The sequence below is a fragment of the Andrena cerasifolii genome, chromosome 13 (genome assembly GCF_050908995.1).
Source record: "Andrena cerasifolii isolate SP2316 chromosome 13, iyAndCera1_principal, whole genome shotgun sequence".
In the NCBI taxonomy this organism is placed as follows: Eukaryota; Metazoa; Arthropoda; class Insecta; order Hymenoptera; family Andrenidae; genus Andrena; species Andrena cerasifolii.
Window position 1 is genome coordinate 2,751,273 of NC_135130.1, and position 21,722 is coordinate 2,772,994.

Consider the following 21,722-nt stretch of genomic DNA (forward strand, 5'->3'; position numbering starts at 1 on the left):
AACTGTTACTCGCTCTTACCCGTGACTGGTGACTGTTCGGGCGCTTCAAGCGCATAGAAATCAACAATGTCAGGCGGGTATGGGCGGGTAAGCCGCAGGTATCGCGGGTTAGTGACTGTTCGGGCGCCTCAAGCGGATAGAAATCAACGATGTCAGGCGGGTATGGGTGGGTTAACCGCAGGTATCGCGGGTTAGTGACTGTTCGGGCGCCTCAAGCGGATAGAAATCAACGATGTCGGGCGCATCGAGATACAGTCGGATGATGGGTTCGACCCGCGCGTTGCAGGGCTTTGGCTCAAAGCTGTATATAATTCGCCACACTTTTCCTTTAAAGTGTTTTACGTATATTTTTTCCAAATTTTTTACCGTTTTAGAAACCTTGTCCCAAGTCTTCTTCAATCTGAAGACGCTGCTGTTGGTGAATGCTGCACAGATTTGCAACACGCCATTGTAATTGTGCAAAACTCTGTTGATGTCGGCAACAGCTGCCCACTTCTCGATGGCCGCGACCCTTGTAGACATGTTGGAACGTCGAATGATTTCTGACACGACTAACTGAGAGACTTCGTTAAACCTTTTTGTCATTAGAAGTATGTGGGGAGCGCGTGTCGCCTTATCGGCTTTCATCCATGCCTGTCCAAGAAATTCTCTGCAAAAATATTGAAATAATTTTAGCATAATATTTACAATCAATTTTAAATACTTTTATAATAAGTAGGTGCGCCTCTTTTTAGCATCCTACAATGCATTTTGCACAAAACACTTCCTTGCAAATAGTTGATCGAAATTATGTTAATAACATTGCTGAATAATTGGATAATGTGGGTAAATTGGATACATTTCTCTCAAAAGATGGCATCGACCATATGACACAAGCACATTTGCAAAAGCTTTTGCAACGAAGTTATCGAAATACCAGGCATTTTTCGAGAAATAGCATATTGAATGATTATCTGGAGTAAATGAAATATTCATTAACCATCCCATCGCACAGTGGCGAATTTGCCCCAAAACCTGACCAAAAGTAATATTCCCAATTGTAAGGTAAATTGTTGAAGTATTTTATTATAATATGAGTCTGAGATAAAAATGTAATTTTTTAACGTTAAATATTTAATTTGTTGCCCTGATTAGAATTATAATCCTTAACCGGCTTGCGGATTAACCCGAGTCTGACTCGGGCAAGCGTTTTCCTTCATAACTTAAGAACGTATTGTATTAACACGAGCCTCAGTGGAAATTAAACCTAAAGAGCTATACTTTTCAGTAAAATTAACTGTGCTAATCGAAAAATCGTTTTTGCAAAGTTGTGTTCCTCTAAATATTGTAAAAAGAAAGTGCTGTTTTGAAACGTACAAAGAAAGCAAAAAACAGTCACTAAATATTTACGTAGATTAAAAGTAAAAATGATATTTTAGGACTTTTTGGGGGTGCTGATGTCAAAATTTGCGCCGTTAAGGGGGTATACCCGTTTGAACCCTCGGAAAATGTATACATTTTGTGGATTTTTTTACAAGTCAACGGTTTGATGCAGATTTCCCGTTTTTTAACTATGTTTACATAGTATTATGAACTACTTATAAAAAAAGTTTCAGTTAAAAAACTATTGTTTTTCGTAAGTTACGGATACATGTCCGAAAGTCTCTCGATTTTAGACGGCTAAACGGTGGCCCTAAAAGCTCGTGTTACGTTCAACCAATTTACTTCAAATTTTGCATGCAGAATCATAATAAGATTCCACATCGTCCAACGAAGGCGATTTCGAAAATTTTGAAAAATAAAGAAATGGTGAGAGATCAAAGGTAAAGTTAAATTTTTCTAAGAGAAAAATCCACCTTTTTCCTTTATAAATAATAAACGGGGAATCGAAATAAAAAAAGCCTTCGTTGGACGATGTGGAATCTTATTATGATTCTGCATGCAAAATTTGAAGTAAATTGGTTGAACGTAGCGCGAGTTTTTAGGGCCACCGTTTAGCCGTCTAAAATCGAGAGACTTTCGGACATGTATCCGTAACTTCCGAAAAACAATAGTTTTTTAACTGAAACTTTTTTTATAAGTAGTTCATAATACTATGTAAACATAGTTAAAAAACGGGAAATCTGCATCAAACCGTTGACTTGTAAAAAAATCCACAAAATGTATACATTTTCCGAGGGTTCAAACGGGTATACCCCCTTAAAGCAAAATTCTAAATGGCGTAAATCTCGAAATATTGGGTTTACTTACGTGAAACTCAGTTTCTGTTTTTGCAACAATTATTACAATTTTGAAATCGGCATCCTCAAAAACTATGATACAAATAACCTTGAAGTAAATATTATTCTCCGCAGGAGACACTCGCGGATATGTAAAGACTGAACTGATCCGAAATTATACTCGTGTCAGTGTGCACATAAATGATGATATTTCCCAGAAAGGCAAATAGTGGCAAAATACTGCAACGGTGCCTTAATATGCATACCTTGAGCTTCAAATTAAAAAAAGAAATCCGGTGATTTATCCTTTATTCTCAACTGTTTGCTTAACACAGGGGTGCACAGGGAGCCGCTTTTAGCGCCTAGCTGCGAGCAACCCGCCTGTCCCGTTGCTAAGGTTAGAATCGGTGAGGCGAACTGCAGTAGTGTACGTGGATTTGGTATGACTTGAACCCAGGTATATACACTACTACAGTTCTCCTCACCGGTTCTAACCTTAGCAACGGGACAGGCGGGTTGCTCGCAGCCAGGCGCTAAAAACGGCTCCCTGTACACCACTGGCTTAACAGTAGGCAAAAAATGTACATGTTTTCAGTATTCATCTATAACAGCTTTCAGAGAGTCCGCATTTAAACCAAAAATAGTGCACGTGGTACTACCTCATAACAACTACTACTTACTTCAATACGTGGACTGGATAATCTGAAAATAAATCTTACACTAGCTCCTTAAATTTCGAGCGTCAACTTTCTACTGACATATCTTTAAAAGGGCTGCGGTTTAAATTTTTCAATTAACAAGAAATTATGCGCAGATAGGTCATAAACTAATTGCACTAATTAGATTTGGCAAATTAAAATCTTTGTGTTTAGACGTTTGGCCAGATTTTGGGGCAAAATCGCCACAGTTACTTACTCGCTCTTAATAGATATGAAAATCTTGTGGTCTAAGTACGTCATTTGCTCCGCAATTTCGAGCGCAGACAGCGACTCGATGGTCTCCTTACTCGGCACCTAGAACAACGTAGAGATTTCCTTCAATATATTAAATGCTTTGGAATGAACTTCGACGGCCTCACGCGCGCGACATTATTTATCAGTTAGGGGTATCGATGAATATTTATTATTTAACTGTGAAGGTTCGAGTGAGGAGCTTTGAAGTGGCATGACTACTGAGCTTCTCTGCTTTGTACATCGATATTAAACATTCACCCCTTAAGAATCCCATGCTGTAATACTTAACACGTTCTGTGCCACCGTGGAAATTCAGATATGTGCTTGGTCTATGAAAAGCGACGAGAAAAGTAGATAGCGATAATCATTTACAGAAAAATAGTAGACCCGTTATATTCTTCATAATCTCGGCTTCTTTTTGCTGTACTTTGTGTAAATATATTTCTCCTCTGAATGAAGGTTTCAGTTACGACGAATGTCGTGGGCCACCGTCAGCTCACTTGCCACGGGACGTGTTAATTATTTACATCAATTGCACGTTTGCGGGATACATACAGTTGGAGGAGTCAAAAGCTTCTTAAGGTCCACTTTGCTGCCCTCTGGTTCTTCTTTGGTGATCAATCTGAGAAGCTGGCCCGCGATCTTGTGCTCAGCTGGCAAAAGACTGACACAGGAAATGATGTCGTTCAAGAACTCGATCGTGAGATTCTTCAGCTTCTGATCAGACTCGAAATCTTGAGCATGTTTCGAGACCCAGTGTTTCAGAACGTTTAACACTCGCATCGTGGCTGCTGTTGACATGGTTGATTCCTTTCGCCTGTTTTTGTCCCGACAAGAATCAATGCGGTTATTTCCATTGTCGCCTTTGTCTGGCGGGTTGCTGGACGCCGATGTCGCAATTGCAAAGGCTGTAGCAGCTGTCGATGTGCTGCTCCTAAATGTTTAGAAAGAAACGATTAGAAGGAAATCTTTATTCCATTTCGTGTTTCAAGTACGAGCATCCTTGGTACGTGGATATTGCAAGTGTTTGAAGATAGCCTTCTAAATTTATTTTTATGGTTCCTTTCATAGGCAATGGGGGGCATTAAGAAAACAGCTGTTCGGTATTGGAATAAGTGTATTCTTCTCCGTTCTGTTAAACGTTCTGCATGTGGAACTTTAGATGCCTGAAAAATTCACCCTCTTGCCTCGTATGAAATATAAGCTTCATTGCAGCCAAAGTCTATGAGCCCAAAAGGAATACTTGTCAAATTCAAGTTTGTGCAATGTCATTCCAATGGAAGAATGGAATGACTACTCGTTTCGGAGGAAATGTAGTATATCAGTTCAGGTTCCCTTTCGTGTACAATTTTTCTTGTAATTTTTGCTACGTTCACAGGAACAGGGGGCTGGCAAACGATTCTGTTTAGTCTTTTTAATATTTAAACTCGAGTTTTCCTGCTTATTAAACAATATATTCATATATTTCGTTTTATCTTCATTTCTTGATTAAGGGGTTACATCCACCTAGAGGTCTGGAAAAAGCATACAAGTTCAGGAATGTGTTTTTGGGAAAAATATAAGCGAAAATCATACACAATATTTTTCTACTAAAAGATACAACTATTAACTATATTATTCTAAATTTTCATGAGATATTATCATTAACTAAAGGAGATATTAGCTTAGATATGAGTCGTGTTTTCTTAAGCATTAGCTGGTGGGCATTCCCTAGGCTAAACGATGCATCTGAAAGCAAAAATTCAAATAGATTTTAAAAATAAATAACTTTCAGAAGTACCTAACGTTCTCATATTTTTAAGTTTTTCTTTCAATTTTGCAATAATGGAGATACTTGCAAAGCCTTCTTGAAAAAAAGAAACATTTTCTCCATGAAATTTGATATTTCAACTTCAAACGGTCGCCATTTTTTACCAAAATATAATATTGAAATTCAGACACCGTCAGGTACTTCTGTAAGTTATTTATTTTTAAAATCTATTTGAATTTTTGCTTTCAGATGCATCGTTTGGCCTAGGGAATGTGCACCAGCTAATGCTTAACAAAAAAAACACGACTCACATCCAAGCTGATATCTTCTTTAGTTAATAATAATATCTCATGAAAATTTAGTATAGTGTAGATAAAAGATATATCTTTTAGTAGAAAAACATTGTGTATGATTTTCATTTATACTTTACCCAAAAAAAATTCCTGAACTTTTATGCTTTTTCCGGACCTCTAGGTCAGCGATGCCCCGATGGGCGGTCCGAGGACGCGAGCACCAATAGCGTTTTCTACAAGCCGCGCGGAAGGAGGTGCTCGAAGCCAGTGAAGCGGCGGGTATGCAACGGATAGGGAAAACTCTAGTAGTGTGCCCTTAGGCCCTAAAGGTGCAGTTCCACGGCGCGTGACTCGTCGCCGATTTTTTCTTATTTCATTTTTCGAATGTTCAACCTTTTAGGCATACGTGTTTAAAGGGTTTGTTGAAATTCGTAAAATTGCCGAAGTTATAGCCATTTGAGTAGCGATAAATGCATGGGCAACAACCGGCCACTCGGCGCCCACGTGAAACTTTAAACGCGTTTTTCTCGAAACAGTGTTCTCAAAACGGTGGGACCTGTATTTCCAAAAGTTATTATCGGATTCGACTGAAACTTTTTTTAATTTAAAGAATATACTTCTGGCTAGGGAGGATACCAAAAAAAACTGAAAATTTATAATTTTTAAAGGCGTTGAAAGGAGAACAAATATAGGGAAAAAGTGATTTCAAACTTGAAGTGTCGTTATTTTCTAAAATAAAATGTAATTTTGTAATTTGTCTGGTTTCTCCCCTAGCCAGAAGTATATTCTTCAAAATAAAAAAGTTTCAGTCGAATCGGATAATAACTGTTGGAGATACAGGTCCCACCGATTTGGATCAATTTTTTTACGCCTTGACTTTAACGACTCCCCAGTGCCGTCTGAAATGATTAATTATAAAACAAAAAATATATTTCTGCTGCTTAAGACATCCTTAATACAATGCAAAAAGTCCCATTAAATTATATATAGTAGTTTTCCCTTAATTAATTCCTAAAGATCACCTATTTTGGGGGGTTCTAGACCGGAAGGTCCCCTTAAGGGTACGAGCCTGCACGCTCCCTACTAGAGTTATCCCTATCCGTTGCATGCCCGCCGCTTCGTTGGCTTCGAGCACCCCCTTCCGCGCGGCTCGTAGAAATGCGTCCTCGGACCGCCCATCGGGGCATCGCTGCTCTAGGTGGATGTAACCCCTTAACTCAGGCGTGTCGAACTTCCCCACTCCGAGAGCCGCACGAGTCGGGCCCCGGGTCAGCCGGTTCCCCCACTTATTTTTCTCCAGGCGTTGCACGAGACCCGGCAGGGAGAGACTGTGGCACCCGGAGGAGAAATTCATCAGAGTGAAGTAGGTGTGGAGGGGGCCGTTCCCCTACGGCTCTACGGAGCAGGCGAAGAGGAGAAGGAGCCACTGCGGCTCAGGAGCCGTTAGTTCGACACCCCGGCCTTAACTAATTGGGAAGTTTACTATACAATGTTGTATTGAACAAATTTATACGAAAAATGGTGTTATTGATTGTGGTATTTATAACCACATCAGAAATTTACTGTTACTGTTGTGATTGAAAGCACTGTACAATTGCTTCATACTTGTTAATAATAATCAGCAATTTTTATAAAGTGCATTATTTCATACAATAAATTTTACTAGATTTTTCAGAGATTTACACTTAGTACTTAATTCATTTTAATCGTCACTAATAATCTATCTATTTATTTAAGAGTAATATTGTAACAAATGCTCTGTCTTTCATATTTTTTTACAAAATATCCTGGGACCTAGGTTTAACACTTTGCATGAAATTTTAGGCACCAAGTATCGGTGACAAGAATAACTTGAAGTCAAAATTCTTTAATTGAAATAACGAAAGTTAATGTTTCGAAGAAAGTATGTATGTACAATCTCTAAAGTATTTGTATGTATTTAGTATTTTGAATGCAATATGGTTTGTAACATTGCCGAATAATAAGTGTAATGTTGAATGCAGAATTTTAATAAACAGCATTTTGATTGTAAATGAAGAATTTTTTAAATACTTCGTACATATAAAACATATTTCAAATTAAACGAGATCTTGGAAGTGGAGCTAGGCGTTGTCAAACTATTTCGTTATAATTAATTCATGAATATTAAAATTCTTTACTGTATGGGATGTATGACGAGCTGAGTCGTACATCTTGTTTCCTTTCTTTTTCGCTGCGTACCTCAACGATTCATATAACAGAAAACAATAGACATCTCAGTGCAATAAAACGTTGCAGCGCATTCTATCGTTTCTTATCTACAAACTACTCTGTACACAATAAAAAAAATCGTTCTATATTTCATCCACTATAATCATTCGGAATACGCTGAATCGTCAAACATTTTTTAGTAAACGTCACAAATTTCCATTAACGTATTCATGGTTTAATTATCATAGTGAATAAATAAATATAATACAAATTTTGCAATTCCCATGACTCTTAGGAGCAATATTGCCATTTTAATTTTATATCTAACTTTCTTTATCCCGTTCAATTTAAATTTAGACAGTATATTTAACACAAAATAACAACAGACGTACTGTAGTAACAATTATGTAATTATAATACCACGTGACTGTATATTAGAGTTTTGCAATTAAGCTTATTACCATGTTTATGTGATATTTCAAGATTCTTTGAAGTAAATTTCAAATTTTGCTATATCTACTGCCTCGAGATTTTGGAAAAATGTTTAACTGTACTGGATGAATCAGCTTATTGCGAATGCTTCATTTAGAAATCTAATGTGCACTCATGTACATCTTACCCACTAATTATCTAACAGTCAGTAGCAATCCAGCTAATGCATTCGTTTCTTGTTCTATACTAACCAAAGTATAAGGGGTAAGTAATACATAGAATCGCGGACACAAAGTGATAAATGTCGTTTATCAGGTTAAAACTATTTCTATTTCGTCCAGTTCGCTCATGATTGTGATGCAGATCGTAATAGCTTGCTTGCAGTGACCAAAAATTGCGTAATAAGCAAAAATAAGTATTTAAATGTATGTCGAAATGAGATTTAAAAGATTCGAAGAAAGGCACTTACTGGAATTAGGAAATACTGTTCAGGCAATTTCACGAAACAGAAAATACAATTACTGAGGCAGGTAATTTGTTTAATCAATCTGTAGGGGCCGGATTTGTTTAAAATGAATTTCAATTTAGTCACAAGAAACGGTTTAAATTTAGTTTCCTCCCGCATACAGACGGTAATACCGTAGGGTCTCGTTAATTGTCTGTCAAACGAACCAAGACTTACGTAATTAACGAGTCGCTGCTATATTTATGTGCATTACTTAAACTAATCAGACGATAAAAAAAAGGATTATTTTCTTTAACACAGAGGCTGGTAAAAGCAGACGGGACTTAAAGAAAAAGTAATGTTGTGAAAGAAATTTTGGAAGTTATATATTTTTATATGCAATTACGATTTTTTTTTTGTATTTCCTGCATTTATTTCATAACGAGCATTCAATTGAATAAAGTTTTGCATCGAAGACAACGGAGAATTTCTAATTTCCTGAAGTAGGAACTCCATAATCACTTTGTATGTTTTATTAAACGACTTTGCATTCTCTTTCATCATATTTAATGCAATAAATTTCGCGTACAATTTGTGATGTTTATTTGAGCAAGATTTTCTGAATATTCCAGAAAATGTATTTGAATAAAATCTTTCGAACAGATACGATTATGGTCACGAAGCAAATTCAATTGGATATATTATTATATTGATTAAATTTGAACCGTTATGAATGCAACCAATTGTAGAATATTATATATATATGTATAGTAAATTTTCGGGGAAAAAATTTGAGGTTTCATGAATGTACAGAATGCAGGATTAAGGAAGAAAAATGAATAGAAATCACACACTTTGAAATGATTAAAATTTCGAAACGAGAGTTCGCTTTTAAGAAGATCGATTCTGGAAATCCGTCGAGAACGCATGCGCTTAACCGAAGATCGGTTTTGTATCTCTGTGCAGATTAGTGTTGTCGATAAATTTGGATGAAACCACACAAAGACGATTAATATTTCCAAAAATATTGCTGAAAGTTCCCAAATAAAAAAGAGTGTTATCTTCTACAAAAATTCAAACTTCTATTGTTCTTTTATAATCCTTGTCATCAGTGTTATCATCGACGAGTTAACTCGTCTTACCCAGGGAAGAAGCGTTTTCAAATGACGAGTTAACTCGTCCTCGCCGGTTAACTGGTTAATCGTTCAAAATTCGGGACAGAGACGCCCGAACGACTACAATTCCGCGATCAATGCTTTACGTGCAGTGAGAAATGCGTTCCTGGTTTTCGACAGCGACTGTACGCAGCATTATTAACTAAAAGCCGAAGCTTCCATCGCAATTTCGTTACTCTTGATCTTTGTCCTATTTTGTCACGTGGGATCGCCTATTTAATTCCCTACTATCTGTTAGGGGCCGTTCTTAAATTACGTAAGGGTAATTTTGGCGATTTCTTGCCCCAAGTAAAAATTCGTAAGATTTTATTTTACAACTCCCTCCCTCCTGCCCTTGCGTGACATTTTTTATATTGCACTTTTTATTACAATTCTGTTAAATATTTATATAATTCATTTAACTCGGTTTCGGGAAGTTTAAACTAAAATTACTTTTCTGGAACATGAATGGTAGAATTTGAAGTTATTGAAAATTAAGTTGTCGGAACACCCCCTCACCCCAAGAAAACCTACGACATTCGCGACTCCTACCCTGTATTCGACAAATAAATATTTACGTCGAAAACATAATCAGCTTTTTACTAAAGTTTCGAATGGGTGATGACTTTCGTAGAGAGTAATAGGAAAAGTATACTCATTGAGTTACTTTGAAAAAGTGTTGGAAATTTTAAAGTGTCCCAGTTTGTCGTCGCACAATATGTAAAACTGTAAAAAATTTCGCCATGCGCACACGTACTTAACGGATTTCCACAATCGATTCTTGTAAGAAGACATTATTGTACAATTCGAATTCATTTTTTGGAGGGGGAATCACTCCATCCATGATTCATCACGGATTCAACATCTTTACCACTGAGCTCTATAGAATTTATATTTTGCAAAGTTCATCTCACCTACTTTGCTTAAAAAGTTACAGAATATTCCCCTCGCAGAAAATTTGCAATCTAAATATTGCCATTCAACATAATTTAGGTCCTTCAATGCTCGTCAATAATGGGAATTCTCAATAAATAAATTCGATCTTTGTAACTTCTCTTCAACACAGATTCATTATTTTGTTCCATCAGCTGTGGGCAAAGTTTGGATCGAAAACAGAATTGCTGTTAAGTAACTTTCCAATTTAAAAAAAAAAAATAGAAAATGTAAGCCACTCCACTTAACTTAATCAACCAACAGCAATGCAATATTTGGTTGGCAAAAATGTTGTCTCGTATATTATAAAGAAATGTAAACCCAAGTTTTAATGGATTTTGATATGTTGAGTATTTCTCGGATGTCTCCAGATGAATTTCAAATTTCCTAGCTGCTGCCGAAATGCGATATCGAAAAGAACGAGAGAACTTCTCGGCCAACATGATACACGTTAATAAAGAAAAGGGTAAATTTTTTACCACACGTCAGATGTAAACCTTGCGGTGCACGTTGAGTGGGTGCAAATAGTGGATACATGAAAAGAGCGTACAAGTGGATCAGTGATGCATCACGAGCTCGTCATGCTGCACGCAGACAGTGGAAAACAGCATTGTTTCAGAAGCAGAAAGGATGACACTTACCAGATAGGTTCAGGTCCAACGCTATGAATGACACAAAACGACATATGAAATACAATCGCATTGAAACAACGAAAATATTATTGTGAGTAAAAGGATCGAGATTCGATGATTTACTTAGGAGTAGAGCTGGAACTCTTCGCATAATTCAGTACTTGAATAGTTCACAAACACTCGAATGTCACGAATATTCCTCGAATATTGTAGTACATATTCTAATACTACATTCATGTTTGTGCAGCATTCACATACTCCACGACTGAATTCCAACAACTTTAATCTGAAACATTTTTAGGATCGATAAACAATTTCAGATTAACGAGAGGAAGGTTATTTTAAGCAAAGATTCGAAATAGTTGCGAATATTTGCAAATATATAACTATCCGAATGTAATATTGAAATATTTGAAAATTCGAATTACATTCGATAAGTCGAGTATTTAAATATTCGAATACAGAACTAATTCGAGTATTCAAATATTCGAATACAGAACTAATTCGAGTACTCAAATATTCGAATACAGAACTAATTCTAGTATTCAAATATTCGAATACAGAACTAATTCGAATACTCAAATATTCGAATACAGAACTAATTCCAGTATTCAAATATTCGAATACAGAACTAATTCGAGTATTCAAATATTCGAATACAGAACTAATTCGAGTACTCAAATATTCGAATACAGAACTAATTCGAGTACTCAAATATTCAAATACAGAACTAATTCGAGTACTCAAATATTCGAATACAGAACTAATTCCAGTATTCAAATATTCGAATACAGAACTAATTCGAGTATTCAAATATTCGAATACAGAACTAATTCGAGTACTCAAATATTCGAATACAGCACTAATTTGAATACTGAAATCTACGAATAGAGAACTAACTCCAAAGTAATATTCAAATACCACAATACTCGAATTTTATTTCCTGCATATTAGAATACTACAATATTCGAATTTTATTTATTGCACAATCAAATATTTGGACTACTAGAATATTCGAATAAAGAAAAATTCGACAAATAATCCGAACTTTAGTTAAAGAATGTTATATTCGAATTTTGATGTGCAGGTAAAAAGTTGCATTGCAAACTAGGACTTATTTGACTCTTTCGTTACTTCAGTAGAAGTGTTACATACGATATCATTGAATATAAAAATTATCTAGTACCTACGAACGCGAGAAAATTTATTTTCCTTTTGGTTTTTATTTTGAGTGCTCACAGCTTCCCCAAACAACAGTTGTCTACTGTTTACTTTTTTCGTCGACAGAACAATTAATTCTTCTGGTTGCTAAACTAAAGAAATAGCCTTGAAACTTGAGGTTATCATTTCATTTATTAAAATAGTATTATTCTAGTTAACTTAAATTCTTCGTATACGTATCTCGAGATCTGATTAGGATGATGAATAGTACGTTGAATCGAAGTAAGAAAGAAACAGAGATGACATTAATTTCAAGAAAATGGTATGCTTCAAGATAACGACATGAAGAAGTACACACAAAATTCTGAATTTTTACGCAGAAAGTATTCTGTAAATGAAGATACGAATATACCTCAGTCTACGAAAGAAAAAAAAGGGAGATCATAGGCAGAAGAAAACACGTAAGTCGCCGAGACAAAGCACTCATGCGTAAGAAAGTGAAAAATACCTTTATTACAATGAACATTCAATAGCGATACCGAGAAACGAAATAGAGATAATTTTTCTTCTTCTCGAAAAATGTAAACGCCTATGTACAATCCAATCTCTTAAGTATATTTGAATTACGCGCTCAAATATGGGTGACGATGGTTACTCCACTATAATGTAAATATTCTATCTGCGAATCTAGTACATCAGACTCCCTTCAAAATTGCATGCCACTGTTTCTTTTCCTTTTATCTGACGAGCACAACACAACGATTATTAATTTTTTTTCTCGAAGATACTCTGCAGAAAACGTGTCTATCATATAATCACCAGAAAATAAAATACCTTCGACCAATTGGCATGCGCACTTCTTATGGCGTAAACGACAACGTATGGACGTAAACACTTAAAACACGTCAGGAATACTCGAACGAACCTTCGATGACTTTGACGAGAGCTGGTTATTACTACTCCAGCTTTGCTGGAGACCTGATCGTGCTGGAAGTTTCCTTGAATAGACATTTCGGTTTCTTGAACCGATCGTCTGCTGGCCCAATAATTCTGCAAAAGGAAAGCATTACGTTTTGTCATTAATACACAGCAGTCAATAAATGACAACGTAGAGAAAGCAAAATATGAAAATATGTTTCTCCGTCATTTAGCATCGATAAAGGAGATGGGCTACCTAGAGTTGCAATTGACAGTATCTCTATTGTTTTAATGATACAAGAATCTATTTGCACCATAAAGTATTTGTTTCGAAATGGAAAGTGAGACAACAGAGGGTATTATCTTCTGAAGTCACCTTTTGCTGATTTTAAAGTAATAACATACGGACGAGGCGACATATAAAAAATGGTCATATACACGTATCCTCGATGACTCTTAGTTTTTTGTTTACACACTGTTTTGTATTCCCACAAACACATCTCAAAACTGAAGAGAAGTACTAATAAACCTATGTCCAAAAATCATTTGTTTTCAGACGCAACCACGTGTAGCTAAATCATTACTTCATAGCAGACGTTCAAACTTTGCTTAGCCTATAATGGAGGCATTTCAGTAATCTCAATGTTTAATAAGCTGATATTGCGAATATACAGACAGGGTGTCCCAAAATTGTGAGACAATCCGCAACAGGTAATATCCTGATGCAAAAAGAAATCGAAAAGTCCTTTACCGTTTTGAGATCCGAGGCTTCGTTCTCAAGATATTAACAGTTGAATATTAGAGGTCGAATTTCCGGGCTGCGCAGTTTAAAGCCGAGTCAGCTGAGCGCTCAGTAGCGTACGCTGGCACGTACACGCAGGGGGCACGCGTAGATACAGACCCACACGCACAGTAGAGTCGACCGCGCTAACGCGTGTGTATGGGTCTGTATCTATGCGTGTCTAATACGCGTGCATGCGAGCGGTCATTGCTCCGCGCTCAGCTGTCTCGGCTTTAAACCGCGCGGCCCGGAAATGGGGATGCTAATATTCAACCGCCAATATCTCGAGAACGAAACCTCGGATCCCAAAACGGTAAAGGACTTTTCGATGTCTTTTTGCATGAGGATATCTTATGTTCCGGATGGTCCCACAATTTTGGGACACTCTGTATTTGCTTGCGCGACTTCTAAGCAAATCGCAGAAATTTGTTAATAACTTCACGTTCATCCTAAATCTTTTCTTAACATAGAGTCTGCCTCTTGTATGTCTTCTGATATAACTTAAAATGTCTATATGTCAAAAAGAAAATATTTTGTCGACCCGTGTTTATTAAAGCCCTTTCTCACATTTCAGATACAAAACACCTGTAGAAATTTTATAACACCCCTTTGCATTCACCCTGCATTATCACATAAATTGAATTGAAATTGACGTAATTGTAAATTACAATTTCCATCTCGTATTTCGCGCCTCCATTTCAATAATTACAATCTACGACTCGCGATGTCCTTCATAAATGTTAGCAAATCAGTTCCAAGTAAATTACATAAGAAACTTAGGCGTGAACACTGTAAAGAAACAACTTTCAGGTGGACATACTCCAGTTATCGTAGAAATCGAGCTACTTCTTGCTGTAGCAGCAGGAGCAGAAACAATCGATGCCCTGTGCTCGCTGTAAAGTTGCAGTTTTTGCTGATATCGTAGAGGAGACTCGGGTGGCGCAACTGATACTACAGTGTTACTTTCCGTTGCGGACTGTTGCTTCTCTTTCTCTTGCGTCCTTGTTGCTCTTTCTCTTTCGGTTGTTTCAACAAACTTCTCGCGCGCAGTCAGAGGTGTTTCTACAGAGGTGTCTTCCTTCTCTAATTTTGGAGTTTCTGCTTCAGAGTCATCGTAGGCAAACTGTACGTCTGAAAATATTTCATTGCAACTTTTGTCGAATGTTACAGACGCATAGAAGTTTGGAAGAAAATCAAGCTTTGAATGAAAGTATTACAACCCAATGTTATTTATAATAATTTTAATAAACTTCTGAACTTGTTTTTGTTAAAATACGTGTCTTTTTCGGACCACCTGTCTTGCGATCTAACATTCTTCGACAATGTGGCTTCAGTGTTGATAAAGAACTAATGGTAAGTAACATGCTGGGCAGACAACAGATAGCGAAGAAATAGTACTGCTCTAAGAAGCACTTAGCATATTTGTATGTAACAACAGATTATCATTGACGAATTTACAGTGCTTACCATCTGACGGTGGCTCTGACGTCACTGGCGTATCAGTTTCTTCAGAAACCCCACGGGAATAGGTACCTCCATCTTGAGGACTTCGATCTGATCCAGAATTTGATCCAGACCCTGCTGATCCAACTAACGTGACCGAACTTAGGTTGCTTGGCGAGGATGGGGCACTTATTACTGTGTTATCTGTAAACATATGGAATATTATTGTAATTTATAATGTTAAAGGACTATACAACGCAACGCAGTAAGTTACTTTATTTCTCATAACAACAAGCAGTTCGTTTGCTGGTAAATAACAGTATAGTCATTTAATTCTATTGTTATAATTCCCACTAATGCTCTACGAAACTTTTTTTTAAATTCTCAAGGTCGTATTCAATATTCTTTTTTCATGGTCCTACTTAGCATTCCTTTCTTCAGCTCCTGACATGAAGAGAGGTGAGTAATTCCACGCCAAATCGAGCGGTCGTTAAAAAATAAAATTTTCACAACTCGAGATTTATTTAAATGGGCCGAAGAGCTTCTATCGCTATTACGTTAGTCAGGATGACCAGAAGAAACATGCTGCTAGCTTATAAGCTCACTTTACTCCTTTCTGATTAAAATGAAGGAAGAACCACCGTCGTGCGGTGTACAATTCCGAAGATAAAAATTTATTTTTTTCACGAAAATTGATGTAGCGGACTTTAGGCCGGGAGAAAGTTTTATTTATTTCTTAGGCCTAAAACGGTCGGTTGCTCGAGTGCCTACTGCGGGTGGTCGAGCTCGAGGGCTAGGGCAATAAAATGATGGTTGCCAGAGCCCTGGCGAAGTGTTAAGGACAGCGTGTCCTCTTCCGCAACCTTGGGGCGCGTGGGAAATTTGTTTTCCCCGTCCGGGAATTTTCGGGCGTTCGTTAAAACGCCAAGGAGAAGACATAGAACCTCACGGGACTCCGTACCGAACGCTTCGTGTCCGTTAAACTTCTTATTCTGTATTCACTTTGGTTAATTGTTGAATATACGTTGTTATTGTTATGTATATATGTTGACTCGTTTTTTACATTCACACCCCGGTATCCAAATTGACAAAAATTACAGACCTTGACGGCCTACATTTTTTACACAAATTTCACGTGAACTACATCAAATTTTAGTTTCATTAAAATCCCAGACTTCGACCGCAAGAAGTGATCGACTTGACGTTGGATGGAACCAAATGAATTCTATAAACATCAAAAGCTATTATTTTCAATATTTTTATCCTTCGTAGTGTGGTGGATATTACGAATTCGAGATTAAATAAGAATTCAATTCTAAACGAAATTTTATACGAAAACATTTCACTTATAATTGAATTTATTCCAAGTATATTCTAAATTCGAATTATTATCTCCGCAAACGTTACTCTTTATAACCCTGCTTGATGGTCTTCATTTTTTACACAGTTTACTATACAATTTCAAATATAGTAATGGACGATTCCTTAGAATTTTGTTAGAAAGACCTCCTACCTGTGAGAGTTTCAGAACTTGATGAAACAGCAATAACTTTTGGTATTGTCAAATGACACCCGTCATCTTCTTCCTTCTTTTCTTCATCCACACGAATGCTGACCTTGCGTGGTGTTGCTGGGGACGGAGATCCACCGGATGGAGTGAATGATTGTATGGTGGGACTACGTTCTATAATTGGTGGCGCTTCTGAGATCAAACCTAATGATTGTTCCTCATCGACTAAAATAATAATCGACAGTTATAGTTGGTTTTTATATAAGCTCGAATCGATAGTGATGAAGAATATTCTTCGTATACAATTTGCATTTTTATAAAAACAGTTAATCGACAGCCTTCATGCATCTGTCAGTTAAATATGGTGGGCTGCTTGGAACATTACACTGGATATGAGTAACGAATTGAGAAAAATGATTAACGTATTGGCTCATTGCCTACGTAGCATTGAAACATTCTGCACCTTTGATTTATCTTCGTTTTGTTATACTTTCTTATTCCTCTTCAAGTTTTTGAGATGTTTCTTACAAACGATACTCTCATGTTTCTGTATTAACTGATTATTACTACAGTATAACAAGTAAATTGTAAACCATTACAATTAGTAACATCAACAGAAAACGCGTAATTGAAAATCCAATCGTGTCACCACGAATTTTTAGATCTTCGTAAAGTGTTCATTTCAAAGTTAGAAATATTATTTTGAAATTATTGTAGTAGGTATAATAAGAAACTAAATATATATATAAGAAACTGGAACCCACCAAACACTGCCAACCATGAAAAACCATTAAATTGTTGAATGAAATAACAATTCTGAGTATATAATAATAAAAAGCATCTCATACGCTTAATTTATCAACTAAATAGCTACATTTTAACAATCTTCAATCCATTGTACCTTTCTACAAGTTCGTCTTACGTACTCAAATTTACAACTCAGTGCATTAATTGCAAAAGTTTCAATATTATGGTTCAATAAGTAGATAAACAGATGCAGATTTTTCATTTCTTAAATTTCTGAAGCAAACTTTGAAAAATAGTATTTTCTACATTTACATTCATATTTTTGAATTCGTGAAATTGAAACTTCCATGTTTTGTCCATTGAGCAACTACTCTGATCAAATGACCTGTGCATATATTTCACAAACTTTTCCCCCTACTATCTATCCAAGAATCGCTGCGACCAACAGTACTGACGTTAACATTGAAACATTAACAATTTCCAATTGCTCGTTGGTATGTAATATTATTAATCTTACAGGGTGTAACTAAAAGAGATGACCAAACTTATAAATTATCAGATTTGTTTATAAGTCCTTCGTTTCTCCTTAAGACGATTAGAATACTATCTTAAAGTTTGGTCATCTATTTCACTTATATCCTGTATAATATTTACAAACTCACCCTTTTTATATCCACTTTGCCAGTAGACTTTTGCATTGAGCGTATGTCCACTCCCAATGAAATCACATTTCGCGTCACGACTCTCGCTTATTTCCGATCCATAGCCTACAGGCACAAATATATTAGAATTTCATCTGTACTTCTATAATTTAATGACCGGAGTATATTAAAAATGATTTTTTTTCGAGAACCTAGTCTAGAAAACACTTCATTTGCATTTTCGATATATCATCTCCTTGTGGCTTGTATCAATATTTCGATGACACTCTGTATAAAAGTTCTTAATAATAAGTACTACTAATTTAAATGACAGGATCGAGATTTACTGTACCAGAAACGGAGCTAGCACCACTGGTCCTTCGTGGTGAAACGCTGTATCTTCTTCGATCATCTACGTGCAATTGTGAGTCTGGTGCATTGCTACCCAAAAGATCCAAAGAGCTGGAAGTAGAATTGTGCTTCATTAAGTAAAATACATAAAAATAATGAGGGAAATATTGTTCGCAGGATGTGACACCTATATTTGAATTGGTGAACATGTATATTTTGTATATTAATAGTTGCAAAAGTGAATTTTAGTACACAGTGCGGACTCGTTATAAGCCCGACGAACGGGGCTGGCGGCGGGCGCACAGCGCGTTGTGGACACTATTCCGCGCGACCAATGGCGCCAATGAGAAAACCCAAGAGCGAGCGAGAGGAAGCGAAAGAGCCTCGCGCTAGTTCTCGCCCGAAGGATTCTAAGAAATGGTGGGGATAGTCGTCGGGCGTACAACGCATGGTAGACACGGGCTTATAACGAGTGCTTACTGAACCCCCCTCTCACATAATGTCTGCTTTATTAATGCGCCGAGCATTAGTTACTGTAAAATATCTTTCTTGTAAAATATCTACCATTCATTCAGTCCATTATAAAACGAAACGCAGCCGATTTTTTGAACAATAAATTATCAGGCATTAAATTTGCACAAATGAATTTCTCAATCACTGAATACCATTGGTTTAGGTCTCTTATCAACTCTTTTCTGTGGGTGTCACATTGGCGGTATAAAAAAACATTTGCAACAAATTAAAAAAAATCTTTTTAATTTTTTTTGTATAATATAAGAGTAGCTTAATAAATTTCAGGAAGATTTATTTCATTATATGTTGTATATATTGAGAATTTTGTTTAAAATAAATTTTCATTTTTCGGCCGATCAAAGTAGAATGACCCCTTAAAGAAATAGGCCCCAGGTGGCAAACGTTCTGGGACACCCTATATATATAACAGAATTCCAAATAGCAAATTTACGCGCGTGTGATATGAAAATTATAGGAAACAAAGAAAACTATAATTTTTGGATAAACTCATTTTTTTGGAGATGGGGTCCTAGGGGGAGGGCTTCTGGGCCGCGGTCATTGGCACATTCAGGATTTAATCTTGGGGGGAGTCGACTTGAAAGAATACAAGTATTTTTTAATGCAAATTCAATAAAATTCATTAGGTGATTATAAAAATGTATGTAAAGAATAAAACCCAGTTTTCTTTTCTTTTTACTAAGCCCCTACTTTGGGGGGTGCCAGGGCCCCTTGCCTCTCCTCCCTCTGGGTGCGCCACTGCCATGCGCACTAAAGATCTCAGTACTCTCCGGTACATGCTCACATAAATATCTATACACTTACACGAGGGAGCCAGTAGGCATGTCAGCGTCCGGTGCTTCAGCTTCATGAAACACTTTCTGCAGAGCCCTTAGGACTGTGACACCATCGGTAAATATACGGTATGTCAACAGAAACGTGTTGAGAAAATCAATACTGAGGAATCGCAGATCCGTCAGACGCTGGAGCAAACGTTCGGGCGTGGCTGATCGGATCTGTGGGATCTTGCAGGAGTTCATCGTCCTGCCGAACCTGATGTCCACGTCGTCCTTAAAGAGCTTCGGGTCGTTCCTCACCGACTGCGGCATCGTGACGGAGCTGGTGTCCGACAACGAGCCGCAAAGTAGATCGTTGTAATGAACGTTATCCATGCACTGACTGATATCGCTTATCCAAGCAGCTTTGTCCTACATCGGGCACCATTTTACTGCTTAACATTATTACTTAACATTAACTTAACATTAGAACCTAAGATATCTCCGTTGCCTTTAACGATGCGAGAAAATGCGAATGGAAAGGATATTTGTTTCGAGAGACTGGATATTGTGACAGTGATTTTTTCTCTGTGTTCCATTTCCCAAGATTTCAAGGTCATCGACATGTTTTACATGGGATGATGTATATTCATTATTGAAATATTATTGATAATAAAAGAACATTCAATCATGTAGGTGCTGTGAAATACTGTACTGGAGTTCTAATAATATAAACATTGAAACATTGTTGAAGGATAAGTCATATGAAAATAAATTTCTTTAGAAAGACCAATCCATGTCAATTAAAATGAAGGAAACATGAACTTTGTGCGTTTGATAGTTTCGGAAATAATAATACATTTGTGGCGCCTCTTTTCGCGATACTGAACAATAATTGCAAGCTTTGTCTGTCGATATTTTTTAAATAAATTTGAGACCCACAGAATGATGATTTAAATCCTCACTAATTTCGCCTGGACTACCTTATATTTCAATATCATCAAAATTCCTGACGTCAAGTGCACAAAAAGCATTTGGAGTGAAAAGGCACTTAACATATTGAAAAATCAGGCCCTGTAAAACGTTTCACACATGCAATTATTATCAATTATACCTGAATTGTGGGAGCCACAAAGTGCACTGTCACTTGAGATCCAGTAGGTTTCAGGTCCACTATAATCTTGAAATCACGGTTTTGGAAATGAGTGTTGGTAGTTCCGCTACCAGCTCCACTGGTTTCGCTGATACCGCTGGATATCGAACATACTGACAGTTCTAAAATCAGTTCGCAGTCACGGCAATACTATTTTAATTGTATATCAGGTATTGAACACTTTTTCACAACAGCTCAGCCAGTGCGCGGAATGTTGGCGCAGTCCCAAAGCGAATGAAGCACAAAGCGTTGCGAACGAACGTAACGAAACTATGTCACTGTTAAACGTTACTAATTAATTTGTAATTAACAATCATTTAATAAAACTTCGTATCTACAACTGCTTTTTACTGTTCAAATTTTCTCCATACTCTATTGGTCTAGAGCATTTAGTCTACAACATTATCTATTCGTCAACAAAAATTCAAATAAAAGCCATTCAAACAAGATACGTAGGGCATTTAAGAAAACACAATTATTAAAAAAAATAATATATGAACCATAACACTAAGTGAAACGAAGTATATTGTCCCCAAAGCTGCTCGAGTTTCCTATGAATCTGTGTTCAGGTACGGTAATCGCCCGTTATGAGTCCGTTATTTCCGCACGTTGAGAGTCCGGCGACTATCCCCACCATTTCTTGGAAGCCTGCGGACGAGAGTGAGGGAACCGGACAACGAGCGAGAGAAAACGAAAGGGTCGACACAGCCACTGGCCGCGCGGAACCATGTCCGCAACCCACTATGAGTCC

General features: G+C 36.9%; 1 protein-coding gene across 5 annotated transcripts in view; it reads right to left on the reverse strand.

Annotated features, from left to right (window-relative positions):
* The window catches only part of LOC143375970 (ras-specific guanine nucleotide-releasing factor 2), a 178,777-nt gene that overhangs the window by 3,087 nt on the left and 153,968 nt on the right, over positions 1-21,722 (reverse strand). For 3 of the 5 annotated variants that reach the window (XM_076825701.1, XM_076825697.1, XM_076825696.1), the window contains 12 exons: positions 20,933-21,093; positions 19,868-20,250; positions 18,534-18,643; positions 18,203-18,307; positions 16,797-17,018; positions 15,308-15,487; positions 14,661-14,971; positions 13,067-13,191; positions 10,990-11,010; positions 3,707-4,085; positions 3,114-3,211; positions 367-649 (listed from right to left, as the gene is read on the reverse strand). In XM_076825701.1, the coding sequence (XP_076681816.1) occupies positions 367-649; positions 3,114-3,211; positions 3,707-4,085; positions 10,990-11,010; positions 13,067-13,191; positions 14,661-14,971; positions 15,308-15,487; positions 16,797-17,018; positions 18,203-18,307; positions 18,534-18,643; positions 19,868-20,250; positions 20,933-21,093 (2,378 nt within the window). The remainder of the gene's footprint in view (positions 1-366; positions 650-3,113; positions 3,212-3,706; positions 4,086-10,989; positions 11,011-13,066; positions 13,192-14,660; positions 14,972-15,307; positions 15,488-16,796; positions 17,019-18,202; positions 18,308-18,533; positions 18,644-19,867; positions 20,251-20,932; positions 21,094-21,722) is intronic. The other 2 variants (XM_076825699.1, XM_076825700.1) reach the window with 2 other exon arrangements.